The sequence below is a fragment of the Limanda limanda genome, chromosome 4 (genome assembly GCF_963576545.1).
Source record: "Limanda limanda chromosome 4, fLimLim1.1, whole genome shotgun sequence".
Classification (NCBI taxonomy): domain Eukaryota; kingdom Metazoa; phylum Chordata; class Actinopteri; order Pleuronectiformes; family Pleuronectidae; genus Limanda; species Limanda limanda.
Window position 1 is genome coordinate 28838855 of NC_083639.1, and position 24530 is coordinate 28863384.

A 24530-nucleotide genomic window follows, 5' to 3' on the forward strand; every position below is an offset into this window, starting at 1 on the left:
TTTACATGGCTAAAAGTAAGCAACAATTAATTTCTCACACCTACAGGAGTTCATACAGCCTGCAGTTTAAACAACAGGGCTGAACATATGCCAAGACACTATGCTGCTTCTTTGCTTGCTTTTTTGTCAGGGATTACTTTTTCACCTTCTGTAAAAAAACAAAGGAAACATATCATGAAACATGTCGACTATTAATTTCTCTGTTATGTGATTGGTTTCCCAATAAACATATTTGAAACAGAGTAACACAATATTTAAAGAAGTGTCATGTGCCGTGTGAATGAAATGTTTAAATACTCTAGCACACAAAATACTTAAAAACACAGATCCTTTTTTTTATAACTTTATTAAAATCGAAACAAAATTAAAATGAAAACAAAAACAATAAAGGAAAGGGATTTAAATCCTTAATGATGAATTCAAAACAAATGAAAGACAAAGCAATCCTCAATATGTTTATGATATTATCCATTAAATCTAAAGTGATGACGTGTAATATTCGGACACCGACCCCCAACATTATCTTCTCACACCCACAGGTGGATTTATACAATGATTAGTGATTTATCTTCAGTTCAGGGTCCGTGTAGGTGGAGGTGGAGCACGTGGAACATGTTGACCAACAAACACTCACACACAACGTAGATGCACGTTTCCTACGACCCTCGTTTTTACATACGCTCCAACGTTAACGCCCGGCTGAACGGAGACTATCCTGTCACAAATTAATCCATCAGAGGCCACTGGCACCTGAAAAGTCACTCATGAGTTTGGAGAAGCTCCTGCACGGTCCATGCTTTACAAATGACTTAAGGATATAAAGGTCTTTGGTATCTGGGCAACACAGAATGTCTTGAAGGTAAATTACACTTTACAACTGTTACAATGAATTAATTAGATGAATAAACATATTAATGCCTGAAATAAAGTGTAGTTGATCTATTGGACATGTTGACGCTCTGAAGTCATTGATCTTTTCATCAGTAAAGTCTGTTCAGTGACTCTTGTTCAGTGAGTTCATGGACACACAATCAGTTTGTTTCACCTCCATCTCACATGTGGAAAAGAAAAGAAGAAATAATCAGAAAATCAAAACAACAGCAACATTAGTTATTTCAAACACATTCATGTCAGTGTAATTATAGATTTCTGTCTTTACAAAGTGAGATCTAAATATGTGTGATAAAGGAAGGTCAGTGTTTGATTGACAGCTGATCTCTGTGCGGAGCAGAAACGTCACCACGATGAACTTTGATCAACAAACATGGAGACAAAAGAAGTTAAAGATTTAGACACAAAATCTGAATCACTGCTTGTAATGACTGGAGTCTATTTGAGTTTAGAGAACTCAGCTGTGTCTTCATAATTACAAACCCTAACTCCAGCATAGAGAGGCTGAGTGAATGTGGTCTGGACTCTGTGGAGGAGAGTCATGGTGTCAGAGACGCTGTAGAAGGACAGAACACCTGCACTGTGATCCAGGTACACTCCTACTCTGGAGGACACAGGACCTGGCACTGAAGTCTTGATCCTGTTGTTAAAAAACGTATATCTGCTTACCTTACAAAATAACATCCAAGATTGATCATTGAATCCAAATCTACACTCATGTGAGTTACCTGATCTGCTGATATTCTTGTATGTGACTGCTACACCAACTCCTCCTCTCACCCTCCCCACCACCTCCACCTCCACCTCCCAGTAACAACGTCCAGTCAGACTCTCTCTACTCAGGACCTGATCCCAATAAGTGAATCTGTCTAGGTGATTAGAATAAGACTGATCTACTCTCATATATGATACTTTTCTGTCTCCCTCAGATAATAACAGACGTCTGTATGCTGTGTTTTGATCCAGTGTGATTTCCTGTGAATATTTTAAGAAGTCAGCTCGGGTCTCTGGCTCTGGTTGTGGCAGTAAAACATCCACTTGAGACACAATCTGTAAAACCTTTCTCTCTGTCTCACTCAGAATGTCCTGTAGTCGACCTCCGACCTGTGACACAGCTGCTGTCACGTCCTCAAAGTACCTCAGAGGACGGATCCTGATGCTGGATGAGTGTGTAGATTCACTGAGTGGTGACAGTGAGGGATAGTTGTGTAGAAACTGGTAGTGATCCTCTGTGTCTAAGAGCTGCTTCAGTTCATGGTCTTTCCTCTTCAGCTCAGTGATCTCCTGCTCCAGTCTCTCCTGAAGCTCTCTGACTCGACTCACTTCAGTTTTCTGCTTGGATCTGATCTGCTGCATCACATCAGAGCTTCTTTTCAGAAGCAGAAGGATCAGCCCAGTGAAGATCTCCTTACTGTCCTCCACTGCTTTATCAGCAGAGCCATTGATGGCCTTCTCCTCCTGTTGAAGCAGCTTCACATCTGTCTCTGTGTCCTGGACTCTCTGCTGGATTGTTTGTCTCCTCAGCCCGAGCTCTCTCTGCTTCTCAGTCCTTTCTGCTGCAGCTGACACTGTGTCGTGGTCTTTGTGTTCATCCACAGAGCAGAGATAACAGATACACTGCTGATCAGTGCGGCAGAACATCTTCATCACCTCGTCGTGACGAGAGCAGATGTTCTCCTGGAGCTCCTCCGAGGGCTTCACCAGCTTGTGCTTCTTCAATGGAGCTGACTGAAAATGAGGCTGGAGGTGTTTTTCACAATAAGAGGCCAAACAATTCAAACAGGACTTGAGAGCTTTCAGTTTTCTTCCAGTGCAGAAATCACAGGCCACATCTTCAGGTCCAGCATAGCAGTGATCAGCAGTAGCAGCTTGGAGTCCAGTCTTCTTCAGCTCTTCGACTAAATCAGCTAACATGGTGTTTTTCCCCAGGACAGGTCTCGGTGTGAAAGTCTGTCTACAGTGGGGACAGCTGTGGCTTCCTCTCTCCTCTTCGTCCCAGTGGGTGTTAATACAGCTCCTACAGTAGCTGTGTCCACAGTCAGTAGTCACCGGATCCTTCAGTAGATCCAGACAGATCGAACAGGAGAGTATTTGTCTGTCCAGTTGATTTTCTTGCTGCGCCATTTCAGCTGCTGCCAGAGACTGCAGAACAGGTTCACCTCCTCTGAGCAGAAACAGATCTCTGCTCCTCCCTCTTGTTCACTTCCTGCAGTGACTCATCTCCCACAGTTCTCAGCTTGTTGTTCACTGGTTCTTACACTGACACACCTGTGAAGGGAGGAGACAAAGACATGTCCTGACTGGGAGGAGCTGGTTGTGTTTGAGGAAGAAGTTGTTGGTGTTTCAGGATTAACTGCATTTCACAGCGGCCTAGTCACACATGGTGTTAATCAAATGCACAAAAGTGGGAATCAACCTTTGTTTTTCTAAACAAAGGAAAAAGTGCCACATGTCTGCTGACGTGTTCTTTTAACCCAAATATGAGAAGAGCTGGTCTCGGTTTTGTTCAATCAAGTATTTATTAAGATGCAATGAAAAGGTATGAAGAGTTACAGCTGAGAAATGGGCACCCAACTCACAGCCCCAGCCCTCTAGCAGCACCGGACAGTAAAGAGTTGCACCGCACGGACGGCGGTTATAATATTTATAACAGTTGGTAGGGTAGTACCAGCCACTTGGCACTGGAATCAGGAAATGACAGGAGCCGCCCCGTTTCGCTCCTCCTCTGATGGTTGCTGGGCAAAATCTTCCCTTCATGTTGGTCGGTGTTGATGTTCATTGGAGTAAAGAATATCCTGTTCCTGCTGTATCGGCTGTATGTTCTGTTTGTGTAAACATGCGCATCCTCCAAACAAAATAACGAAGCTGGGGCATCTGCTTGAACTCTGTGTTGGATGGTTGGATGGTAGTGTCGTCTGTAAATTTGAGGATGATGTTGGAACTGTGTGTTGCCACATAGTCCTGGGTGTACAGGGAGTACAGGAGGGGACTGAGCACGCAGCCCTGAGGGCCCCCGGTGCTCAGGGTCAGTGAGGAGGATATGTGGTTGCCCATTCTCACCACCTGGCGTCTGCTCGTCAGGGGGGTTTTAAGACCCAGGCTCCTGAGCTTGGGGACGCTGAGCTGTAATCCACGAACAGCATCCTCACATATGTGTAAGCCTTTTCCAGGTGTGAGAGGGTGGTGTGTGTTGTCAGGGCGATAGCATCATCCGTAGACCGGTTGGGCGGTATGGGAACTGGAAGGGGTCAAGGGTGTTCGGAAGGGTAGAGCAGATGTGTGTTTTGACCAGACGCACCAAGCACTTCATGATGGTGGAGGTCATTGCTACAGGGCGGTAGTCATTTAAACAGGTGATGGATGGTTTCTTAGGTATGGGGATGATGGTGGCCGGCTTGAAGCAGGTGGGGACTGTTGACAGTCGTAGGGAGAGGTTGAATATGGAGGTGAATACCTACGCAAGCTGGTCGGCGCACCCCCTGAGGACACGGCCTTGAACTCCATCGGGCCCAGATGACTTTCGAGGCTTCACTCTTTGAAGCTCTCGCCTCACATCAGCCACGGACAGAGTGCAGTCGTCTCAGTCCTCGGCCAGTCTCGCGGATGGAAGGGTGTTGGTTGCCTCAAACTGTGCGTAGAAAGTGTTGAGGTCATCAGGTAGAGAGGCGGCGGGCTGATCATCACTGCTATTTCTCCCTTTGTAGCCTGTGATGTGTCGCAGGCCACCCCACAAGCGTCGGGGGTCAGAGCTGAGGAAGTTGGATTCCAGCTTGTCCCTGTAGTCTCTTTTTCCATCTCTGATGGCCCTCCATAGGTCACATCTGGACTTCGTCAAAGCTTCAGGGTCTCCAGAGTTATAGGCAGAGGACCGTGCTCTGAGCATAGCACGGACATTACCACTTACTGCTTTAAAACAACAGATTGGCAGATGTTCTGTGTTGCAGCTGATTGTGACATTAACGAATACACAGACACTGTTCTGCATATCTCTCTAAATGCATCGATGATGTCGTCCCTAGGGACAGTGGTAGGACTTTCCCAAACCAAAAGCCCTTACACTTAAACACCTGTGAAGGGAGGAGACACATATGTATCCTGACTGGGAGGAGCTGGTTGTGTTTGAGGAAGAAGTTGTTGGTGTTACAGGTTTTACTGCATTTCACAGCGGCCTGGTCACACTTGGTGTTATGAGGAGCTTTCAGTGAGAGGCAGAGTGTGTTTTACTTCATTCACAACACACAGTAACTATTAAAGTCAAATCAAATAGGATGCATTTAATAATAATAAATCACATCTTTATTTATAAAGCACATCTAAAAGCAAATGAAGAAAAACTCGTGAAAATTACAATTACAAACTCACTCATAGAAGACTGAAAAACTTAAAAAGTTAAATAAAGGTTAAGTTAAGGTTAAGGTTTTTTTAGGTTTTGATTTAAAGGAAGTTATCAACTCAGCCGGCTGCATTTCCTCAGGCAGGTTGTTCCACAGTCTCTGAATCTTATTTCTAAAACTCTGTCTTAGTGTTTAGCTGATAATCTGGATCAGTTCAAAGTCTCCTGCCAGAGAATCTGTTGGGATTTTATATTTTAGCTGGTCTGTGTGTCTGTGAAGATGTTTATGTAACTGTACTCTAAACCAGGGGTCTTCAACATTTTTCAGGACAAGGACCCCCAAACTGGTGGAGAGATGGAGCAGGGACTGCTCCTGCAAAAGCTGCAAAAAGATTTTAAATTAACCGAAATTATTTCTTTGAACGCTTTTAAATCTACGATGAGATCATTTCAGACCACTTATTTTACTTGCAGATGTTTTTTATGAATTTTAATTTATTTGTAACTGTTTTTTATCATTTTAATTTCTGTTTATATGTTTTTGAGTGTAATATTGTGAGTGTACATATGTTATTTGTTGCTGCCTTTTGGCCAGGACTCCCTCGAAAAAGAGGTTTTTAATCTAAATGGGACTTTCCTGGTTAAATAAAGGTCAAATAAAAAAAATAAAAAAAGGGACCCCCTACTATATATATTGTATACAATTGTGTTTTATATTAAACTGGGCCTAGTGCCATGTATGAACATAGCTACCCTGTTATTGTGCATTCAATACTAAGCTATTCAAATATCACATAGGTTCATATATTCATGTTTTTAATTTAAACATGTGCAAGGTACAGGGTTTCCATGCCACTGCCATTTATAAACATACATCTTCCATACAACACTGAGCTATTAAAGTAATTCACATATTCATGTTTTTATTTTAAACATAGTGGAGAAGAGACAGTGAATCCTCAAGCTATCTGTGGATGGCGCACATACTCCTACATTAGTGAGATGTCGGACCCTGATGGGAAGCACACAACTTATCTCATCTTGGACGGATGGAGGTTGTCAGGCAGAGGGTCAAATCAGCCTCACAATATGTTCGATGTGTGTTAATGTGTATTTAAAGACATTTACATTTGTGGGAAAACAATTGGTTTGAAATAAATAAAACATTTAAAAAAATATAAAAAATTGTCTAATCAACCAAAACATTTCGCGACCCCCTGCATTACCTCCGCAGACCCCCTGTTGAAGACCTCTGCTCTAAACAATAAAGCAGGAGCAGTTTGGAGAAGAAATTGGGCCTTCACACGAATTATTTATAATAACCTTTGCTGCTTGGTATTAATCTTGAAATTAGCTAGAAATGTGTGTGTGTCACAACGCTGGTCAGTCTCACACCTGTCTTGATTAAAGGTCTGATAAGAGCCGCTGCCTGTTGTGGGATAAATCTGTGATAGACTATACACTGTACTTTAACTTGTTCTCATACTTAACTTTTTGTATTAAAGCATAACTCCATTACATTCATTCAACATCACACAGAGTTCAAGCAGCTGCCCCAGGTTCTGGGAGACAGACAGAGTGCCGTTGTTTTGGTTTCGAGGATCCGAATGTTTACACAAACAGAACATACAGCCGATAGAGCAGGAACACAATATTCTTTACTCCAATCAACAACAACGACGACCCACAAGGGGTCAGCTGTGTCAAGGCCTGTCATGGAGGGAAAATTTAGCCTAGCAACAATCAGAGGAGGAGCGAAACGGAGCTGCTCATCACTTCCTGATTCCAATACCAAGAGGGTGGACTACGCCTGCACACTATCGAGGAAGATCCAAGTAAGACTTCCCCTCGTTATTGACCAATCCTGTTGTACCTACTGTTATAAAATATTACAGACGCCGTCTGTTTGATGCGACTTGTGACTGTTCGGTGCTGCCAGAGTGCCAGGTCTGTGCTTTGGATGCCCATTGCTTTGCTGTAACTTTTAATACCTTCATTGCTTCTAAATAAATACTTGAATTAGACCAGACCGGCTCATCTCATATTTAGGATAAACGAACATGCAACGACAGATCTCAAGGATTAAAGATCTGTGATAAACTGAGCAGTCAGAGCATTGAGAGTTTTCCAAGTCATTTAAAGAAGCTTCGACTTGTTAGAAACTGAGAGTCAGTGTAAAGAGGTTAAAACCAGGCTGATGTGTTCCAACCTGTTGACTCTAGTTAGAATCCTGGCAGCAGAGTTTTGTTCTGTCTGAGGAGGCTCCTCACTTTTCTATACACAAATAAAAAGACTGTTGCTCTAATTATTCAGCTAAATACATCACCTGGTTTTGTTATGAAGTTTTGAAAGTTGTTTGCAGAGTAACACAATATTTAAGGAAGTGTCATGTACTGTATGAATGAAATGTTTAAATACTCTGAACAAATGAAATAATTAAAAACACAGAAAATGAATTTCTTTATAACTTTATTAAAATCCCGACAAAATTAAAATACAAAAAAAAACAAGGAACAAATGGAATGTAAATCCTTAATGATGAATTCGAATCAAATGAAAAACCAAGCAATCCTCCATATGTTAATGATATTATCCATTAAATCTAAAGTGATTACATGTGTAATATTCAGACACCGACCCCCAACGTTATCTTCTCACACCCACAGGTGGATTAATACAATGATTAGTGATTTATCTTCAGTTCAGGGTCTGTGTAGGTGGAGGTGGAGCATGTGGAACATGGTGACCAGCAAACACTCATACACAAAGTAGATGCACGTTTACTACGACCCATTTTTTTTTGCTAACATACGTTCCAACGTTAACGCCCGGCTGAACAGAGACTATCCTGTCATACATGAATTCATCAGAGGCCACTGGCACCTGAACAGTCACTCATGAGTTTGGAGAAGCTCCTGCACGGTCCATGCTTTACAAATGACTTAAGGATATAAAGGTCTTTGGTATCTGGGCAACACAGAATGTCTTGAAGGTAAATTACACTTTAAAACTGTTACAATGAATTAATTAGATTAATAAACATATTAATGCCTGAAATAAAGTGAAGTTGATCTAATGGACATGTTGACGCTCTGAGGTCATTGATCATTTCATCAGTAAAGTCTGTTCCGTGACTCTTGTTCAGTGAGTTCATGGACACACAATCAGTTTGTTTCACCTCTATCTCACATGTGGAAAAGAAAAGAACAAATAATCAGCTCATTGATGAGGATCAGGATCAACATAGTTTCTAAAACATCACACAACCTGATTTCTACATTGATTAAGAAAACAACAGCAACATTAGTTCATTCAAACACATTCATGTCAGTGTAATTATAGATTTCTGTCTTTACAAAGTGAGAACTAAATATGTGTGATTAAGGAAGGTCAGTGTTTGCTTGACAGCTGATCTCTGTGCGGAGCAGAAACGTCACCACGACGGCATTGATCAACAAACATGGAGACAAAAGAAGTTAAAGATTTAGACACAGAATCTGAAACACTGCTTTCAATGACTCAGGTCTATTTGAGTTTACAGAACTCAGCTGTGTCTCCATAATTACAAACCCTAACTCCAGCACAGAGAGGCTGAGTGAATGTGGTCTGGACTCGGTGGAGGAGAGTCATGGTGTCAGAGACGCTGTAGAAGGACAGAACACCTGCACTGGGATCCAGGTACACTCCTACTCTGGAGGACACAGGACCTGGCACTGGAGTCTTGATGCTGTTGTTATACAAGCTATAACTGTTTACCTCACAATACAACATCCAAGATTTATCATTGAATCCAAATCTACATTCATGTGAGTTCCCTGATCTGCTGATATTCTTGTATGTGACTGTTACACCAACTGCTCTCCCCCCCACCTCCATCTCCCAGTAACAACGTCCAGTCAGACTCTCTCTAGTCAGGACCTGATCCCAATAAGTGAATCTGTCTGGGTGATTAGAATAAGACTGATCTACTCTCATATATGATACTTTTCTGTCTCCCTCAGATAATAACAGACGTCTGTATGCTGTGTTTGGATCCAGTGTGATTTCCTGTGAATATCTTAAGAAGTCAGCTCTGGTCTCTGGCTCTGGTTGTGGCAGTAAAACATCCACTTGATACACAATCTGTAAAATCTTTCTCTCTGACTCACTCAGAATGTCCTGTAGTCGACCTCTGACCTTGGACACAGCTGCTGTCACGTCGTCAAAGTACCTCAGAGGACGGATCCTGATGCTGGATGAGTGTGTAGATTCACTGAGTGGTGACAGTGAGGGGTAGTTGTGTAGAAACTGGTTGTGGTCCTCTGTGTCTGAGAGCTGCTGCAGTTCATGGTCTTTCCTCTTCAGCTCAGTGATCTCCTGCTCCAGTCTCTCCTGAAGCTCTCTGACTCGACTCACTTCAGTTTCCTGCTGGGATCTGATCTGCTGCATCACATCAGAGCTTCTTTTCAGCAGCAGAAGGATCAGCTCACTGAAGATTTTCCCACTGTCCTCCACTGCTTTATCAGCAGAGACGTTGAGGGCCTCCTCCTCCTGTTGAAGCAGCTTCACATCTTTCTCTGTGTCCTGGACTCTCTGCTGGATTGTTTGTCTCCTCAGCCCTAGCTCTCTCTGCCTCTCAGTCCTTTCTGCTGCAGCTGACACTGTGTCGTGGTCTTTGTGTTCATCCACAGAGCAGAGATAACAGATACACTGCTGATCAGTGCGGCAGAACATCTTCATCACCTCGTCGTGACGAGGGCAGATGTTCTCCTGGAGCTTCTCCGAGGGCTTCACCAGCTTGTGCTTCTTCAATGGAGCTGACTGAAAATGAGGCTGGAGGTGTTTTTCACAATAAGAGGCCAAACAATTCAAACAGGACTTGAGAGCTTTCAGTTTTCTCCCAGTGCAGAAATCACAGGCCACATCTGCAGGTCCAGCATAGCAGGGATCAGCAGGAGCAGCTTGGAGTCCAGTCTTCTTCAGCTCCTCCGCTAAATCAGCTAACATGGTGTTTTTCCCCAGGACAGGTCTCGGTGTGAAGGTCTGTCTACACTGAGGGCAGTTGTAGCCTCCTCTCTCCTCCCCATTGTCCCAGTGGGTGTTAATACAGCTCCTACAGTAGCTGTGTCCACAGTCAGTAGTCACCGGATCCTTCAGTAGATCCAGACAGATCGAACAGGAGAGTATTTGTCTGTCCAGTTGATTTTCTTGCTGCGCCATTTCAGCTGCTGCCAGAGACTGCAGAACAGGTTCACCTCCACTGAGCAGAAACAGATCTCTGCTCCTCCCTCTCGTTCACTTCCTGCAGTGACTCATCTCCCACAGTTCTCAGCTTGTTGTTCACTGGTCCTTACACTGACACACCTGTGAAGGGAGGAGACACAGACATATCCTGACTGGGAGGAGCTGGTTGTGTTTGAGGAAGAAGTTGTTGGTGTTTCAGGTTTTACTGCATTTCACAGTGGCCTGGTCACACATGGTGTTAATCAAATGCACAATGGTAGGAATCCACCTCTGTTTCTCTAAACCAGGGGTGCCCAATACGTCGATCGATCGCGAAGGCAGTGTGGGTCGATCGCACAACTGGACAAGAGGCAGTCACGTGGACGCTCCGCGTATCCACTTTTTTTTTTTGTTACTGTCGCCGCCCCTGCCGCCGCAGCCACGAGAGTTGCAAGGACGGCGGTTATAATATTTATAACAGTTGGTAGAACAGGATTGGTCAATAACGAGCGGGGGTTGCTGTGGTTTAGACTTGGTTCTTCCTTGATGGTGAGCAGGCGTAGTAGCAGCCTCTTGGCACTAGAATCAGGAAATGAAAGGAGCAGCCCTTGTTCGCTTCTCCTCTGATGGTTGCTGGGCAAAATCTTCACTTCATGTGGGTCGGTGTTGATGTTCATTGGAGTAAAGAATATCGTGTTCCTGCTCTATCGGCTGTATGTTCTGTTTGTGTAAACATGCGCATCCTCCAAACAAAACAACGAAGCTGTGACATCTGCTTGAACTCTGTGTTATGTTGACTAAAGCTAAGGGAGTAATGCTTTAACACAGAAAAGTTAGGTATGAGAACAAGTTAAAGTACAGTGTATTGTATGCCACAGATTAACAGTCTCCACAACAGGCAGCGGCTCTTATCAGACCTCTTATCAAGACAGGTGTGAGATTGTACAGTGATGTGACGCACACACACACACTCTAACTTCAAGATCAAATCAAATCAAATCAAAGTTTATTGTCACATGCACCAATGACAGCGTCATCGGAGCAGTGAAATTCTTGTGACCTGGCAGGCAACATCTACGCAGTAGACGGGCTTTACAACAAATTAAATACCATAAAACATATAACCTTGTACATAAAATATAACCTCGTACACATAACAAAAAACATAGTAAAATGAAGGAGCAGTTTAGCAGTCTTCGCCACCCTTTGCAGGGCCTTGCGATCAGCAGCAGAGCAGCTATCATACCAGGCAGTAGTGCAGCCTGAGAGGATGCTCTTAATGGTGCATCTTTTAAAGTTTGTTAGTGTTTTTGAAGCCATGCCAAACTTCTTGAGTCTCCTCAGGAAGTAAAGGCGCTTTTGTGCAGTTTTGACCACCGAGGCCGCTTGTTTGGACCAGGTAAGGTCATCCATGATGAGCACACCGCGGAATTTGAACTCAGAGACTCTTTCCACCACAGCTCCACGGATGTGTATCGGATTGTGATTCCCCCCTCTGCAGCTTCCTGAAGTCCACGATCATCTCCTTGGTCTTGCAGACGTTGAGAGACAGGTTGTTCTCATGGCACCATGTTGCCAAGCCCCTTACCTCATCTCTATAGGAGGTCTCATCGTTGTTAGAGATGTGGCCCAGGATGGTAGTGTCGTCTGCAAATTTGAGGATGATGTTGGAACTGTGTGTTGCCACATAGTCCTGCGTGTACAGGGAGTAGAGGAGGGGACTGAGCACCCAGCCCTGAGGGCCCCCGGTGCTCAGGGTCAGTGAGGAGGATGTGTGGTTGCTCATTCTCACCACCTGGGGTCTACTCGTCAAGAAGTCCAAGATCCAGTTGCACAGTGGGATTTGAAGATCCAGGCTCCTGAGCTTAGGGACGAGCTTGGCAGTCACAATCGTGCTGAACGCTGAGCTGTAATCCACGAACAGCATCCTCACATATGTGTTAGCCTTTTTCATGTGGGAGAGGGTGGTGTGTGTTGTCAGGGCGATAGCATCATCTGTAGACCGGTTGGGCGGTATGCCAACTGGAAGGGGTCAAGGGTGTTCGGAAGGGTAGAGCAGATGTGTGTCTTGACCAGCCGCTCGAAGCACTTCATGATGGTGGAGGTCAGTGCTACAGGGCGGTAGTCATTTAAACAGGTGATGGATGGTTTCTTAGGTATGGGGATGATGGTGGCCGGCTTGAAGCAGGTGGGGACTGTTGACAGTCGTAGGGAGAGGTTGAATATGGAGGTGAATACCTACGCAAGCTGGTCGGCGCACCCCCTGAGGACACGGCCTTGAACTCCATCGGGCCCAGATGACTTTCGAGGCTTCACTCTTTGAAGCTCTCGCCTCACATCAGCCACGGACAGAGTGCAGTCGTCTCAGTCCTCGGCCAGTCTCGCGGATGGAAGGGTGTTGGTTGCCTCAAACTGTGCGTAGAAGGTGTTGAGGTCATCAGGTAGAGAGGCGGCGGGCTGATCATCACTGCTATTTCTCCCTTTGTAGCCTGTGATGTGTCGCAGGCCACCCCACAAGCGTCGGGGGTCAGAGCTGAGGTAGTTGGATTCCAGCTTGTCCCTGTAGTCTCTTTTTCCATCTCTGATGGCCCTCCATAGGTCACATCTGGACTTCGTCAAAGCCTCAGGGTCTCCAGAGTTATAGGCAGAGGACCGTGCTCTGAGCATAGCACGGACATTACCACTTACTGCTTTAAAACAACAGATTGGCAGATGTTCTGTGTTGCAGCTGATTGAGACATTAACGAATACACAGACACTGTTCTGCATATCTCTCTAAATGCATCGATGATGTCGTCCCTAGGGACAGTGTTAGGACTTTCCCAAACCAAAAGCCCTTACACTTAAACACCTGTGAAGGGAGGAGACACATTTGTATCCTGACTGGGAGGAGCTGGTTGTGTTTGAGGAAGAAGTTGTTGGTGTTACAGGTTTTACTGCATTTCACAGCGGCCTGGTCACACTTGGTGTTATGAGGAGCTTTCAGTGAGAGGCAGAGTGTGTTTTACTTCATTCACAACACACAGTAACTATTAAAGTCAAATCAAATAGGATGCATTTAATAATAATAAATCACATCTTTATTTATAAAGCATGTCTAAAAGCAAATGAAGAAAAACTCATGAAAATTACAATTACAAACTCACTCATAGAAGACTGAAAAACTTAAAAAGTTAAATAAAGGTTAAGTTAAGGTTAAGGTTTTTTTAGGTTTTGATTTAAAGGAAGTTATCAACTCAGCCGGCTGCATTTCCTCAGGCAGGTTGTTCCACAGTCTCTGAATCTTATTTCTAAAACTCTGTCTTAGTGTTTAGCTGATAATCTGGATCAGTTCAAAGTCTCCTGCCAGAGAATCTGTTGGGATTTTATATTTTAGCTGGTCTGTGTGTCTGTGAAGATGTTTATGTAACTGTACTCTAAACCAGGGGTCTTCAACATTTTTCAGGACAAGGACCCCCAAACTGGTGGAGAGATGGAGCAGGGACTGCTCCTGCAAAAGCTGCAAAAAGATTTTAAATTAACCGAAATTATTTCTTTGAATGCTTTTAAATCTACGATGAGATCATTTCAGACCACTTCTTTTACTTGCAGATGTTTTTTATGAATTTTAATTTATTTGTAACTGTTTTTTATCATTTTAATTTCTGTTTATATGTTGTGAGTGTAATATTGTGAGTGTACATATGTTATTTGTTGCTGCCTTTTGGCCAGGACTCCCTCGAAAAAGAGGTTTTTCATCTAAATGGGACTTTCCTCGTTAAATAAAGGTCAAATAAAAAAAATAAAAAAAGGGACCCCCTACTATATATATTGTATACAATTGTGTTTTATATTAAACTGGGCCTAGTGACATGTATGAACATATCTACCCTGTTATTGTGCATTCAATACTAAGCTATTCAAATATCACATAGGTTCATATATTCATGTTTTTAATTTAAACATGTGCAAGGTACAGGGTGTCCATGCCACTGCCATTTATAAACATACATCTTCCATACAACACTGAGCTATTAAAGTAATTCACAGATTCATGTTTTTATTTTAAACATAGTGGAGAAGAGACAGTGAATCCTCAAGCTATCTGTGGATGGCACACATACTCCCACATTAGTGAGATGTCGGACCCTGATGGGAAGCACACAACTTATCTCATCTTGGACGGATGGAGGTTGTCAGGCAGAGGGTCAAATCAGCCTCACAATATGTTCGATGTGTGTTAATGTGTATTTAAAGACATTTACATTTGTGGGAAGATAATTGGTTTGAAATAAATAAAACATTTAAAAAAATATAAAAAATTGTCTAATCAACCAAAACATTTCGCGACCCCCTGCATTACCTCCGCAGACCCCCTGTTGAAGACCTCTGCTCTAAACAATAAAGCAGGAGCAGTTTGGAGAAGAAATTGGGCCTTCACACGAATTATTTATAATAACCTTTGCTGCTTGGTATTAATCTTGAAATTAGCTAGAAATGTGTGTGTGTCACAACGCTGGTCAGTCTCACACCTGTCTTGATTAAAGGTCTGATAAGAGCCGCTGCCTGTTGTGGGATAAATCTGTGATTGACTATACACTGTACTTTAACTTGTTCTCATACTCAACTTTTTGTATTAAAGCATAACTCCATTACATTCATTCAACATCACACAGAGTTCAAGCAGCTGCCCCAGGTTCTGGGGGACAGACAGAGTGCCGTTGTTTTGGTTTCGAGGATCCGAATGTTTACACAAACAGAACATACAGCCGATAGAGCAGGAACACAATATTCTTTACTCCAATGAACAACAACATCGACCCACAAGGGGTCAGCTGTGTCAAGGCCTGTCATGGAGGGAAAATTTAGCCTAGCAACAATCAGAGGAGGAGCGAAACGGAGCTGCTCATCACTTCCTGATTCCAATACCAAGAGGGTGGACTACGCCTGCACACTATCGAGGAAGATCCAAGTAAGACTTCCCCTCGTTATTGACCAATCCTGTTGTACCTACTGTTATAAAATATTACAGACGCCGTCTGTTTGATGCGACTTGTGACTGTTCGGTGCTGCTAGAGTGCCAGGTCTGTGCTTTGGGTGCCCATTGCTTTGCTGTAACTTTTAATACCTTCATTGCTTCTAAATAAATACTTGAATTAGACCAGACCGGCTCATCTCATATTTAGGATAAACGAACATGCAACGACAGATCTCAAGGATTAAAGATCTGTGATAAACTGAGCAGTCAGAGCATTGAGAGTTTTCCAAGTCATTTAAAGAAGCTTCGACTTGTTAGAAACTGAGAGTCAGTGTAAAGAGGCTAAAACCAGGCTGATGTGTTCCAACCTGTTGACTCTAGTTAGAATCCTGGCAGCAGAGTTTTGTTCTGTCTGAGGAGGCTCCTCACTTTTCTATACACAAATAAAAAGACTGTTGCTCTAATTATTCAGCTAAATACATCACCTGGTTTTGTTATGAAGTTTTGAAAGTTGTTTGCAGAGTAACACAATATTTAAGGAAGTGTCATGTACTGTATGAATGAAATGTTTAAATACTCTGAACAAATGAAATAATTAAAAACACAGAAAATGAATTTCTTTATAACTTTATTAAAATCCCGACAAAATTAAAATACAAAAAAAAACAAGGAACAAATGGAATGTAAATCCTTAATGATGAATTCCAATCAAATGAAAAACCAAGCAATCCTCCATATGTTAATGATATTATCCATTAAATCTAAAGTGATTACATGTGTAATATTCAGACACCGACCCCCAACGTTATCTTCTCACACCCACAGGTGGATTAATACAATGATTAGTGATTTATCTTCAGTTCAGGGTCTGTGTAGGTGGAGGTGGAGCATGTGGAACATGGTGACCAGCAAACACTCATACACAAAGTAGATGCACGTTTACTACGACCCATTTTTTTTTGCTAACATACGTTCCAACGTTAACGCCCGGCTGAACAGAGACTATCCTGTCATACATGAATCCATCAGAGGCCACTGGCACCTGAACAGTCACTCATGAGTTTGGAGAAGCTCCTGCACGGTCCATGCTTTACAAATGACTTAAGGATATAAAGGTCTTTGGTATCTGGGCAACACAGAATGTCTTGAAGGTAAATTACACTTTAAAACTGTTACAATGAATTAATTAGATTAATAAACATATTAATGCCTGAAATAAAGTGAAGTTGATCTAATGGACATGTTGACGCTCTGAGGTCATTGATCATTTCATCAGTAAAGTCTGTTCCGTGACTCTTGTTCAGTGAGTTCATGGACACACAATCAGTTTGTTTCACCTCTATCTCACATGTGGAAAAGAAAAGAACAAATAATCAGCTCATTGATGAGGATCAGGATCAACATAGTTTCTAAAACATCACACAACCTGATTTCTACATTGATTAAGAAAACAACAGCAACATTAGTTCATTCAAACACATTCATGTCAGTGTAATTATAGATTTCTGTCTTTACAAAGTGAGAACTAAATATGTGTGATTAAGGAAGGTCAGTGTTTGCTTGACAGCTGATCTCTGTGCGGAGCAGAAACGTCACCACGACGGCATTGATCAACAAACATGGAGACAAAAGAAGTTAAAGATTTAGACACAGAATCTGAAACACTGCTTTCAATGACTCAGGTCTATTTGAGTTTACAGAACTCAGCTGTGTCTCCATAATTACAAACCCTAACTCCAGCACAGAGAGGCTGAGTGAATGTGGTCTGGACTCGGTGGAGGAGAGTCATGGTGTCAGAGACGCTGTAGAAGGACAGAACACCTGCACTGGGATCCAGGTACACTCCTACTCTGGAGGACACAGGACCTGGCACTGGAGTCTTGATGCTGTTGTTATACAAGCTATAACTGTTTACCTCACAATACAACATCCAAGATTTATCATTGAATCCAAATCTACATTCATGTGAGTTCCCTGATCTGCTGATATTCTTGAATGTGACTGCTACACCAACTGCTCTCCCCCCCACCTCCATCTCCCAGTAACAACGTCCAGTCAGACTCTCTCTAGTCAGGACCTGATCCCAATAAGTGAATCTGTCTGGGTGATTAGAATAAGACTGATCTACTCTCATATATGATACTTTTCTGTCTCCCTCAGATAATAACAGACGTCTGTATGCTGTGTTTGGATCCAGTGTGATTTCCTGTGAATATCTTAAGAAGTCAGCTCTGGTCTCTGGCTCTGGTTGTGGCAGTAAAACATCCACTTGATACACAATCTGTAAAATCTTTCTCTCTGACTCACTCAGAATGTCCTGTAGTCGACCTCTGACCTTGGACACAGCTGCTGTCACGTCGTCAAAGTACCTCAGAGGACGGATCCTGATGCTGGATGAGTGTGTAGATTCACTGAGTGGTGACAGTGAGGGGTAGTTGTGTAGAAACTGGTTGTGGTCCTCTGTGTCTGAGAGCTGCTTCAGTTCATGGTCTTTCCTCTTCAGCTCAGTGATCTCCTGCTCCAGTCTCTCCTGAAGCTCTCTGACTCGACTCACTTCAGTTTCCTGCTGGGATCTGATCTGCTGCTTCACGTCAGATTTTCTTTTCAGCAGCAGACAGATCAGCTCAGTGAAGATCTCCTCACTGTCATCCACTGCTTTATCAGCAGAGCAGTTGACGGCCTCCTCCTCCTGTTGAAGCAGCTTCACGTCTTTCTCTTTGTCTTGGACTCTCTGCTGGATTGTTTGTCTCCTCAGTCCGAGCTCTCTCTGCCTCTCAGTCCTTTCTGCTGCAGCTGACACTGTGTCGTGGTCTTTGTGTTCATCCACAGAGCAGAGATAACAGATACACTGCTGATCAGTGCGGCAGAACATCTTCATCACCTCGTCGTGACGAGAGCAGATGTTATCCTGGAGCTTCTCCGAGGGCTTCACCAGCTTGTGCTTCTTCAATGGAGCTGACTGAAAATGAGGCTGGAGGTGTTTTTCACAATAAGAGGCCAAACAATTCAAACAGGACTTGAGAGCTTTCAGTTTTCTTCCAGTGCAGAAATCACAGGCCACATCTTCAGGTCCAGCATAGCAGTGATCAACAGGAGCAGCTTGGAGTCCAGTCTTCTTCAGCTCTTCGACTAAATCAGCTAACATGGTGTTTTTCCCCAGGACAGGCCTCGTTGTGAAGGTCTGTCTACACTGAGGGCAGCTGTAGCTTCCTCTCTCCTCCCCATTGTCCCAGTGGGTGTTAATACAGCTCCTACAGTAGCTGTGTCCACAGTCAGTAGTCACCGGATCCTTCAGTAGATCCAGACAGATCGAACAGGAGAGTATTTGTCTGTCCAGTTGATTTTCTTGCTGCGCCATTTCAGCTGCTGCCAGAGACTGCAGTAAAGAGTTGCACCGCACGGACGGCGGTTATAATATTTATAACAGTTGGTAGAAAAGGATTGGTCAATAACGAGCGGGGGTTGCTGTGGTTTAGACTTGGTTCTTCCTTGATGGTGAGCAGGCGTAGTACCAGCCACTTGGCACTGGAATCAGGAAATGACAGGAGCCGCCCCGTTTCGCTCCTCCTCTGATGGCTGCTGGGCAAAATCTTCCCTTCATGTTGGTCGGTGTTGATGTTCATTGGAGTAAAGAATATCCTGTTCCTGCTGTATCGGCTGTATGTTCTGTTTGTGTAAACATGCGCATCCTCCAAACAAAATAACGAAGCTGGGGCATCTGCTTGAACTCTGTGTTGGATGGTCAGGATGGTAGTGTCGTCTGTAAATTTGAGGATGATGTTGGAACTGTGTGTTGCCACATAGTCCTGGGTGTACAGGGAGTACAGGAGGGGACTGAGCACGCAGCCCTGAGGGCCCCCCGGTGCTCAGGGTCAGTGAGGAGGATATGTGGTTGCCCATTCTCACCACCTGGCGTCTGCTCGTCAGGGGGGTTTTAAGACCCAGGCTCCTGAGCTTGGGGACGAGCTTGGCAGTCACAATCAGGTGGGGCGCTGAGCTGTAATCCACGAACAGCATCCTCACATATGTGTAAGCCTTTTCCAGGTGTGAGAGGGTGGTGTGTGTTGTCAGGGCGATAGCATCATCCGTAGACCGGTTGGGCGGTATGCGAACTGTAAGGGGTCAAGGGTGTTCGGAAGGGTAGAGCAGATGTGTGTTTTGACCAGACGCACCAAGCACTTCATGATGGTGGAGGTCAGTGCTACAGGGCGGTATTCATTTAAACTGGTGATGGATGGTTTCTTAGGTATGGGGATGATGGTGGCCTGCTTGAAGCAGGTGGGGACTGTTGACAGTTGTAGGTAGGGGTTGAATATGGAGGTGAATACCTATGCTAGCTGGTCGGCGCACCCCCTGAGGCATCGGGCCCAGATGACTTTCGAGGCTTCACTCTTTGAAGCTCTAGTCTCACGTCAGCCACGGATAGAGTGCAGTCGTCTCAGTCCTCGGCCAGTCTCGCGGATGGAAGGGTGTTGGTTGCCTCAAACTGTGCGTAGAAGGTGTTGAGGTCATCAGGTTGAGAGGCGGCAGGCTGATCATCACTGCTATTTCTCCCTTTATAGCCTGTGATGTGTCGCAGGCCAACCCACAAGCGTTGGGGGTCAGAGCTGAGGAAGTTGGATTCCAGCTTGTCCCTGTAGTCTCTTTTTCCATCTCTGATGGCCCTCCGTAGGTCACATCTGGACTTCGTCAAAGCCTCCGGGTCACCAGAGTTATAGGCTGAGGACCGTGCTCTGAGCATAGCACGGACATTACCATTTACCCAGGGCTTTTGGTTTGGGAAAGTCCTAACACTGTCCCTAGGGACGACATCATCGATGCATTTAAAGAGATATGCAGAGACAGTGTCTGTGTATTCGTTAATGTCCCTATCAGCTGCAACATAGAACATCTGCCAATCTGTTGTTTTAAAGCAGTCCTGGAGAGTGCTAATGGATTCAGCACTCCAGCGTTGAATTGCCCAAAAAAACGTTTTTTCCTGTTTTAGGCGCTGTCTGTAGGTTGGGATGAGCATAATGAAAGTGTGATCCGACTTCTCAAAACAAGGCGGGGGAGGGGTTTGTAGCTGTTCTGTAATTGCGAGTAACAATGGTCAAGTGTCTGGTCACCCGGGGTGGGAAAGTTAATATGTTGAGAATATTTTGGCAGAAGTTTCCTCATATTAGCCCTATTGAAGTCAACAAAAACAATAGAGACTGCCTCAGGGTGTGCATCCTCAAGTCCATTAATAACTCCGCAAGTTCCTTTAACGTGGGAGTTCCCTCTCCAACTCTTTGTTCCTCAGCTTCACCTCCTTCATACGGGGCACCAAGTGGAGCTCCTCGGCCGTCATGCCAGCCTTAATCACGTGATCCATGGGAGGGGGGGAACGTGGCATCACTTTGTCCTCCACATCTTCCCCAGTAGCCACATGACACTCTGGTAACACACCCTTATCCATAGTTTTTTAAACAAAATTCAGCTTTTTTTGCATTTAAAGGTACTTGTATCTTGAACAAATCGACCACGATCCATGAATCTGTTTTTTTACATTCATCCAACTTTTTTACAGAGGGATCTGTGGCAGAATCATCCAATTGAAACTCCATCCTATCAATATGAACCAAAAAAACTGGCAACCTTAAGCACACCTGATTATCTGCCATCACTTCTCGAATGAACCATAAATTTACCGACAAAAGGAAATAGACAAGCCCCAGTGGGTGGAGTCATGTTACGACTCCACCCAGGAGAAAACCCAGTCGCAACATGATACATGAGTCTCCCCTTTCCTCAGCTCCTAAGAACAACCAGCAACATACAATTTACAGCCCGTTTAGGTTTAATAATTATTTTTGCTTCTGGATGGGCTAACAGCAAAACAACCTTCCTTGAATGAAGACAAAAGAACAGACTGAATTTATTCTTTATTTCAACTTTCAGCTTCTTCACACGTTACATTGTTGTTATATTGTATACATCTAAAGAGATTCAAATGTATATAGACATGTATAAGAAACACATATGTGGAGAGCTAGAGAACAAACCCTCAGAGGGACACGATCAGAACACTCTCCAATGGAACTGCTAGTTCAGATCATGAAAATCAAAAAGAACAGAATCCTACAAAGTAACAGATAAATATGCCTTCACTAAATATGTAAAATACAATGAGGACGAGTGGATTCACACTTAACAGAGATGAGCCGTGATGAAAACAAATCAGGTTCCACAATTACAATGTGACCAAACATCCCCTAACACTGATGCTCTGTGATTACAACCTCAGTTCAGTTTACACAACTCAGCTGTGTATCCAGAATTACAAACCCTAACTCCAGCATAGAGAGGCGGAGTGAATGTGGTCTGGACTCTGTGGAGAAGAGTCATGGTGTCAGAGACGCTGTAGAAGGACAGCTGCTGCCAGAGACTGCAGAACAGGTTCACTTCCTCTAAACAGAAACAGATCTCTGCTCCTCCCTCTCGCTCACTTCCTGCAGTGACTCATCTCCCACAGTTCACAGCTTGTTGATCACTGGTTCTACACTTACACGTCTGTGAAGGGAGGAGACAAAGACCTATCCTGACTGGGAGGAGCTGGTTGTTTATTAGAGGAAGAAGTTGTTGGTGATTCAGGATTTACTGAATTTTACAGCGGCCTGTTCACACCTGGTGTTAAGAAGAGCTTTCAGTGAGAGGCAGAGTGTGTTATCCTTCATTCACAACATACAGTAACAAATTAAGGTCAAATAAAATAGATGGATTTAATAATAATGAATCACATCTTTATCTGTAAAGCACATCTCAGAACAAATAAAGATAAACTAGCGAAAATAACAAATACAAAATCACTCATAGAAGAGTGAAAAACTAACAAAGTAGAATAAAGGTTAAGTTAAGGTTAAGGTCGTCTTTACTGTCCCCGAGGGGCCATTTGGTTTGGAAACAGTAGTCACACACAACCAATACACATCATAACAATACATAAATACACAAAAAGAGCACTAAGAATCCATTAGTCCTTTGTTAAATTGTAAAATATATTAAAATTTGTGTGTGCCGTACACAAGGGCTACAGCTGGTTTAAAAGTCCAACCGCTGAGGGGACAATGATCTAGATGAAAGAAATTGAAGCATGACCACACAATACAATAATAAAACTAGAATTAGGTAAAATCATGGCATGTGGTCCGACAAAAAGAGGTTTTAGGTTTAGATTTGAAGGAAGTTACCGACTCAGGTGGCTGCATTTCCTCAGGCAGGTTGTTCCGCAGTCTCTGAACCTTATTCCTAAAACTCTGTCATACTGTTTAGCTGAGAATCTGGATCAGTTCAAAGTCTTCCACCAGAGGATCTCAAGGGTTAAAGATCTGTGATAAACTGAGCAGTCAGAGCATTGAGAGTTTTACAAGTCATTTAAAGAAGCTTCAACTCGTAAGAAACTGAGAGTCAGTGTGAGGCTAAAACCAGGCTGATGTGTTCAAACCTGTTGACTCTGGTTAGAATCCTGACAGCAGAGTTATGTTCTGTCTGAGGAGGTTCCTCACTTTGACTGTTGCTCTAATTAATCACCTAAATATATCACCTGGTTTTATTATGAAGCTTAAAAAGTTGTTTGCAGAGTAATACAATATTTAAAGAAGTGTCATGTACTGTGTGAACGAAATGTTTAAATACTCTGAAAACACAAAATTATTCAAAACAAAGAAAATTTATTTTTTTATAACTTTATTAAAATCCCAACAAAATTATAAAAACAAAAACAATTAAGAACAGGACTTTTAATCCTTAATGATGAATTCCAATCAAATTATAAACAAAGCATCCTCAATATGTGAATGATATTATCCATTAAATCTAAAGTGATTACATGTGTAATATTCACAGACCCCCAATGTTATCCTCTCACACCCAGAGGTGGATTAATACAATGATTAGTGATTTATCTTCAGTTCAGGGTCTGTGAGGATGGAGGTGGAGCACGTGGAACATGTTGACCAGCAAACACTCACAAACAACTTAGATGGACGTTTCCTACGACCCTCGTTTTTTTGCTAACAAACGCTCCAACATTAACGCCCGGCTGAACAGAGACTATCCTGTCACACATGAATCCATCAGAGGCAACATGCACCTGAACAGTCACTCATGCGTTTAGAGAAGCTCCTGCACGGTCCATGCTTTACAAATGACTAAAGGATATAATGGCCTTTGGTATCTGGGCAACACAGAATGTCTTGAAGGTACATTACACTTTACAACTGTTACAATGTATTAATTAGATTAATAAAGAAATGAATGCCTGAAATAGAGTATGGTTGACCTGTTGGCCACGTTGACGCTCTGAGGTCATCGATCATTTCATCAGTAAAGTCTGTTCAGTGACTCTTGTTAAGTGAGTTCATGGACACACAATCAGTTTGTTTCACCTCCAGCTCACATGTGGAAAAGAAAAGAACAAATAATCAGCTCATTGATGAGGATCAGGATCAACACAGGTTCTAAAACACCACTCAACCTGATTTCTACATTGATTTAGAAAACAACAGCAACATTAGTTCTTTCAAACACATTCATGTCAGTGTAATTATAGATTTCTGTCTTGACAAATTGAGAACTAAATATGTGTGATAAAGGAAGGTCAGTGTTTGATTGACAGCTGATCTCTGTGCGGAGCAGAAACGTCACCACAACAGACTTTGATCAACCAACATGGAACAAAAAAGTTAAAGATTTAAACACAGAATCGGAATCACTGCCTGTTAATGACTCAAGTCTATTTTAGTTTACAGAACTCAGCTGTGTCTTCATAATTACAAACCCTAACTCCAGCATAGAGAGGCTGAAGTGTTGTTGCTGTTGTTATACAAGCTATAACTGTTTACCTCACAATATAACATCCAAGATTTATCATTGAATCCTTAATGATGAATTCTGTTCTGAATTCTGTTTTGAACCTTTTCCTTTTTCTAGTGTGTGTTTTGTATTTATTAGGGTGTTTTCTTTCCCCGAGTTATTCTTGCCAGGTTTTGATATATTAAGTGAGTTTTTCATAGCCTAATCGTTTGTCACTCTTCATAGAGGTTCTGAATTCAATAAAGTGTGCTGGTACGTGATATCCTCTGAATCTGAGTCCTAATTTCAGTCCAGGCCTGACACATACAGCCT

General features: G+C 43.1%; 2 protein-coding genes across 2 annotated transcripts; both read right to left on the reverse strand.

Moving 5' to 3' along the window:
* Positions 1–1329: 1329 nt before the first annotated feature.
* LOC133000643 (tripartite motif-containing protein 16-like) lies at positions 1330–10423 on the reverse strand. The gene is made up of 2 exons (XM_061070595.1): positions 8932–10423; positions 1330–1511 (listed from the first exon to the last, which is right to left on the reverse strand). Exons 1-2 carry the CDS (start codon positions 10421–10423, stop codon positions 1330–1332), a joined length of 1674 nt encoding a protein of 557 aa, XP_060926578.1.
* Positions 10424–17067: 6644 nt separating this feature from the next.
* LOC133000652 (tripartite motif-containing protein 16-like) lies at positions 17068–18741 on the reverse strand. Its single transcript, XM_061070602.1, has one exon. It carries the CDS (start codon positions 18739–18741, stop codon positions 17068–17070), a length of 1674 nt encoding a protein of 557 aa, XP_060926585.1.
* Positions 18742–24530: the final 5789 nt, after the last annotated feature.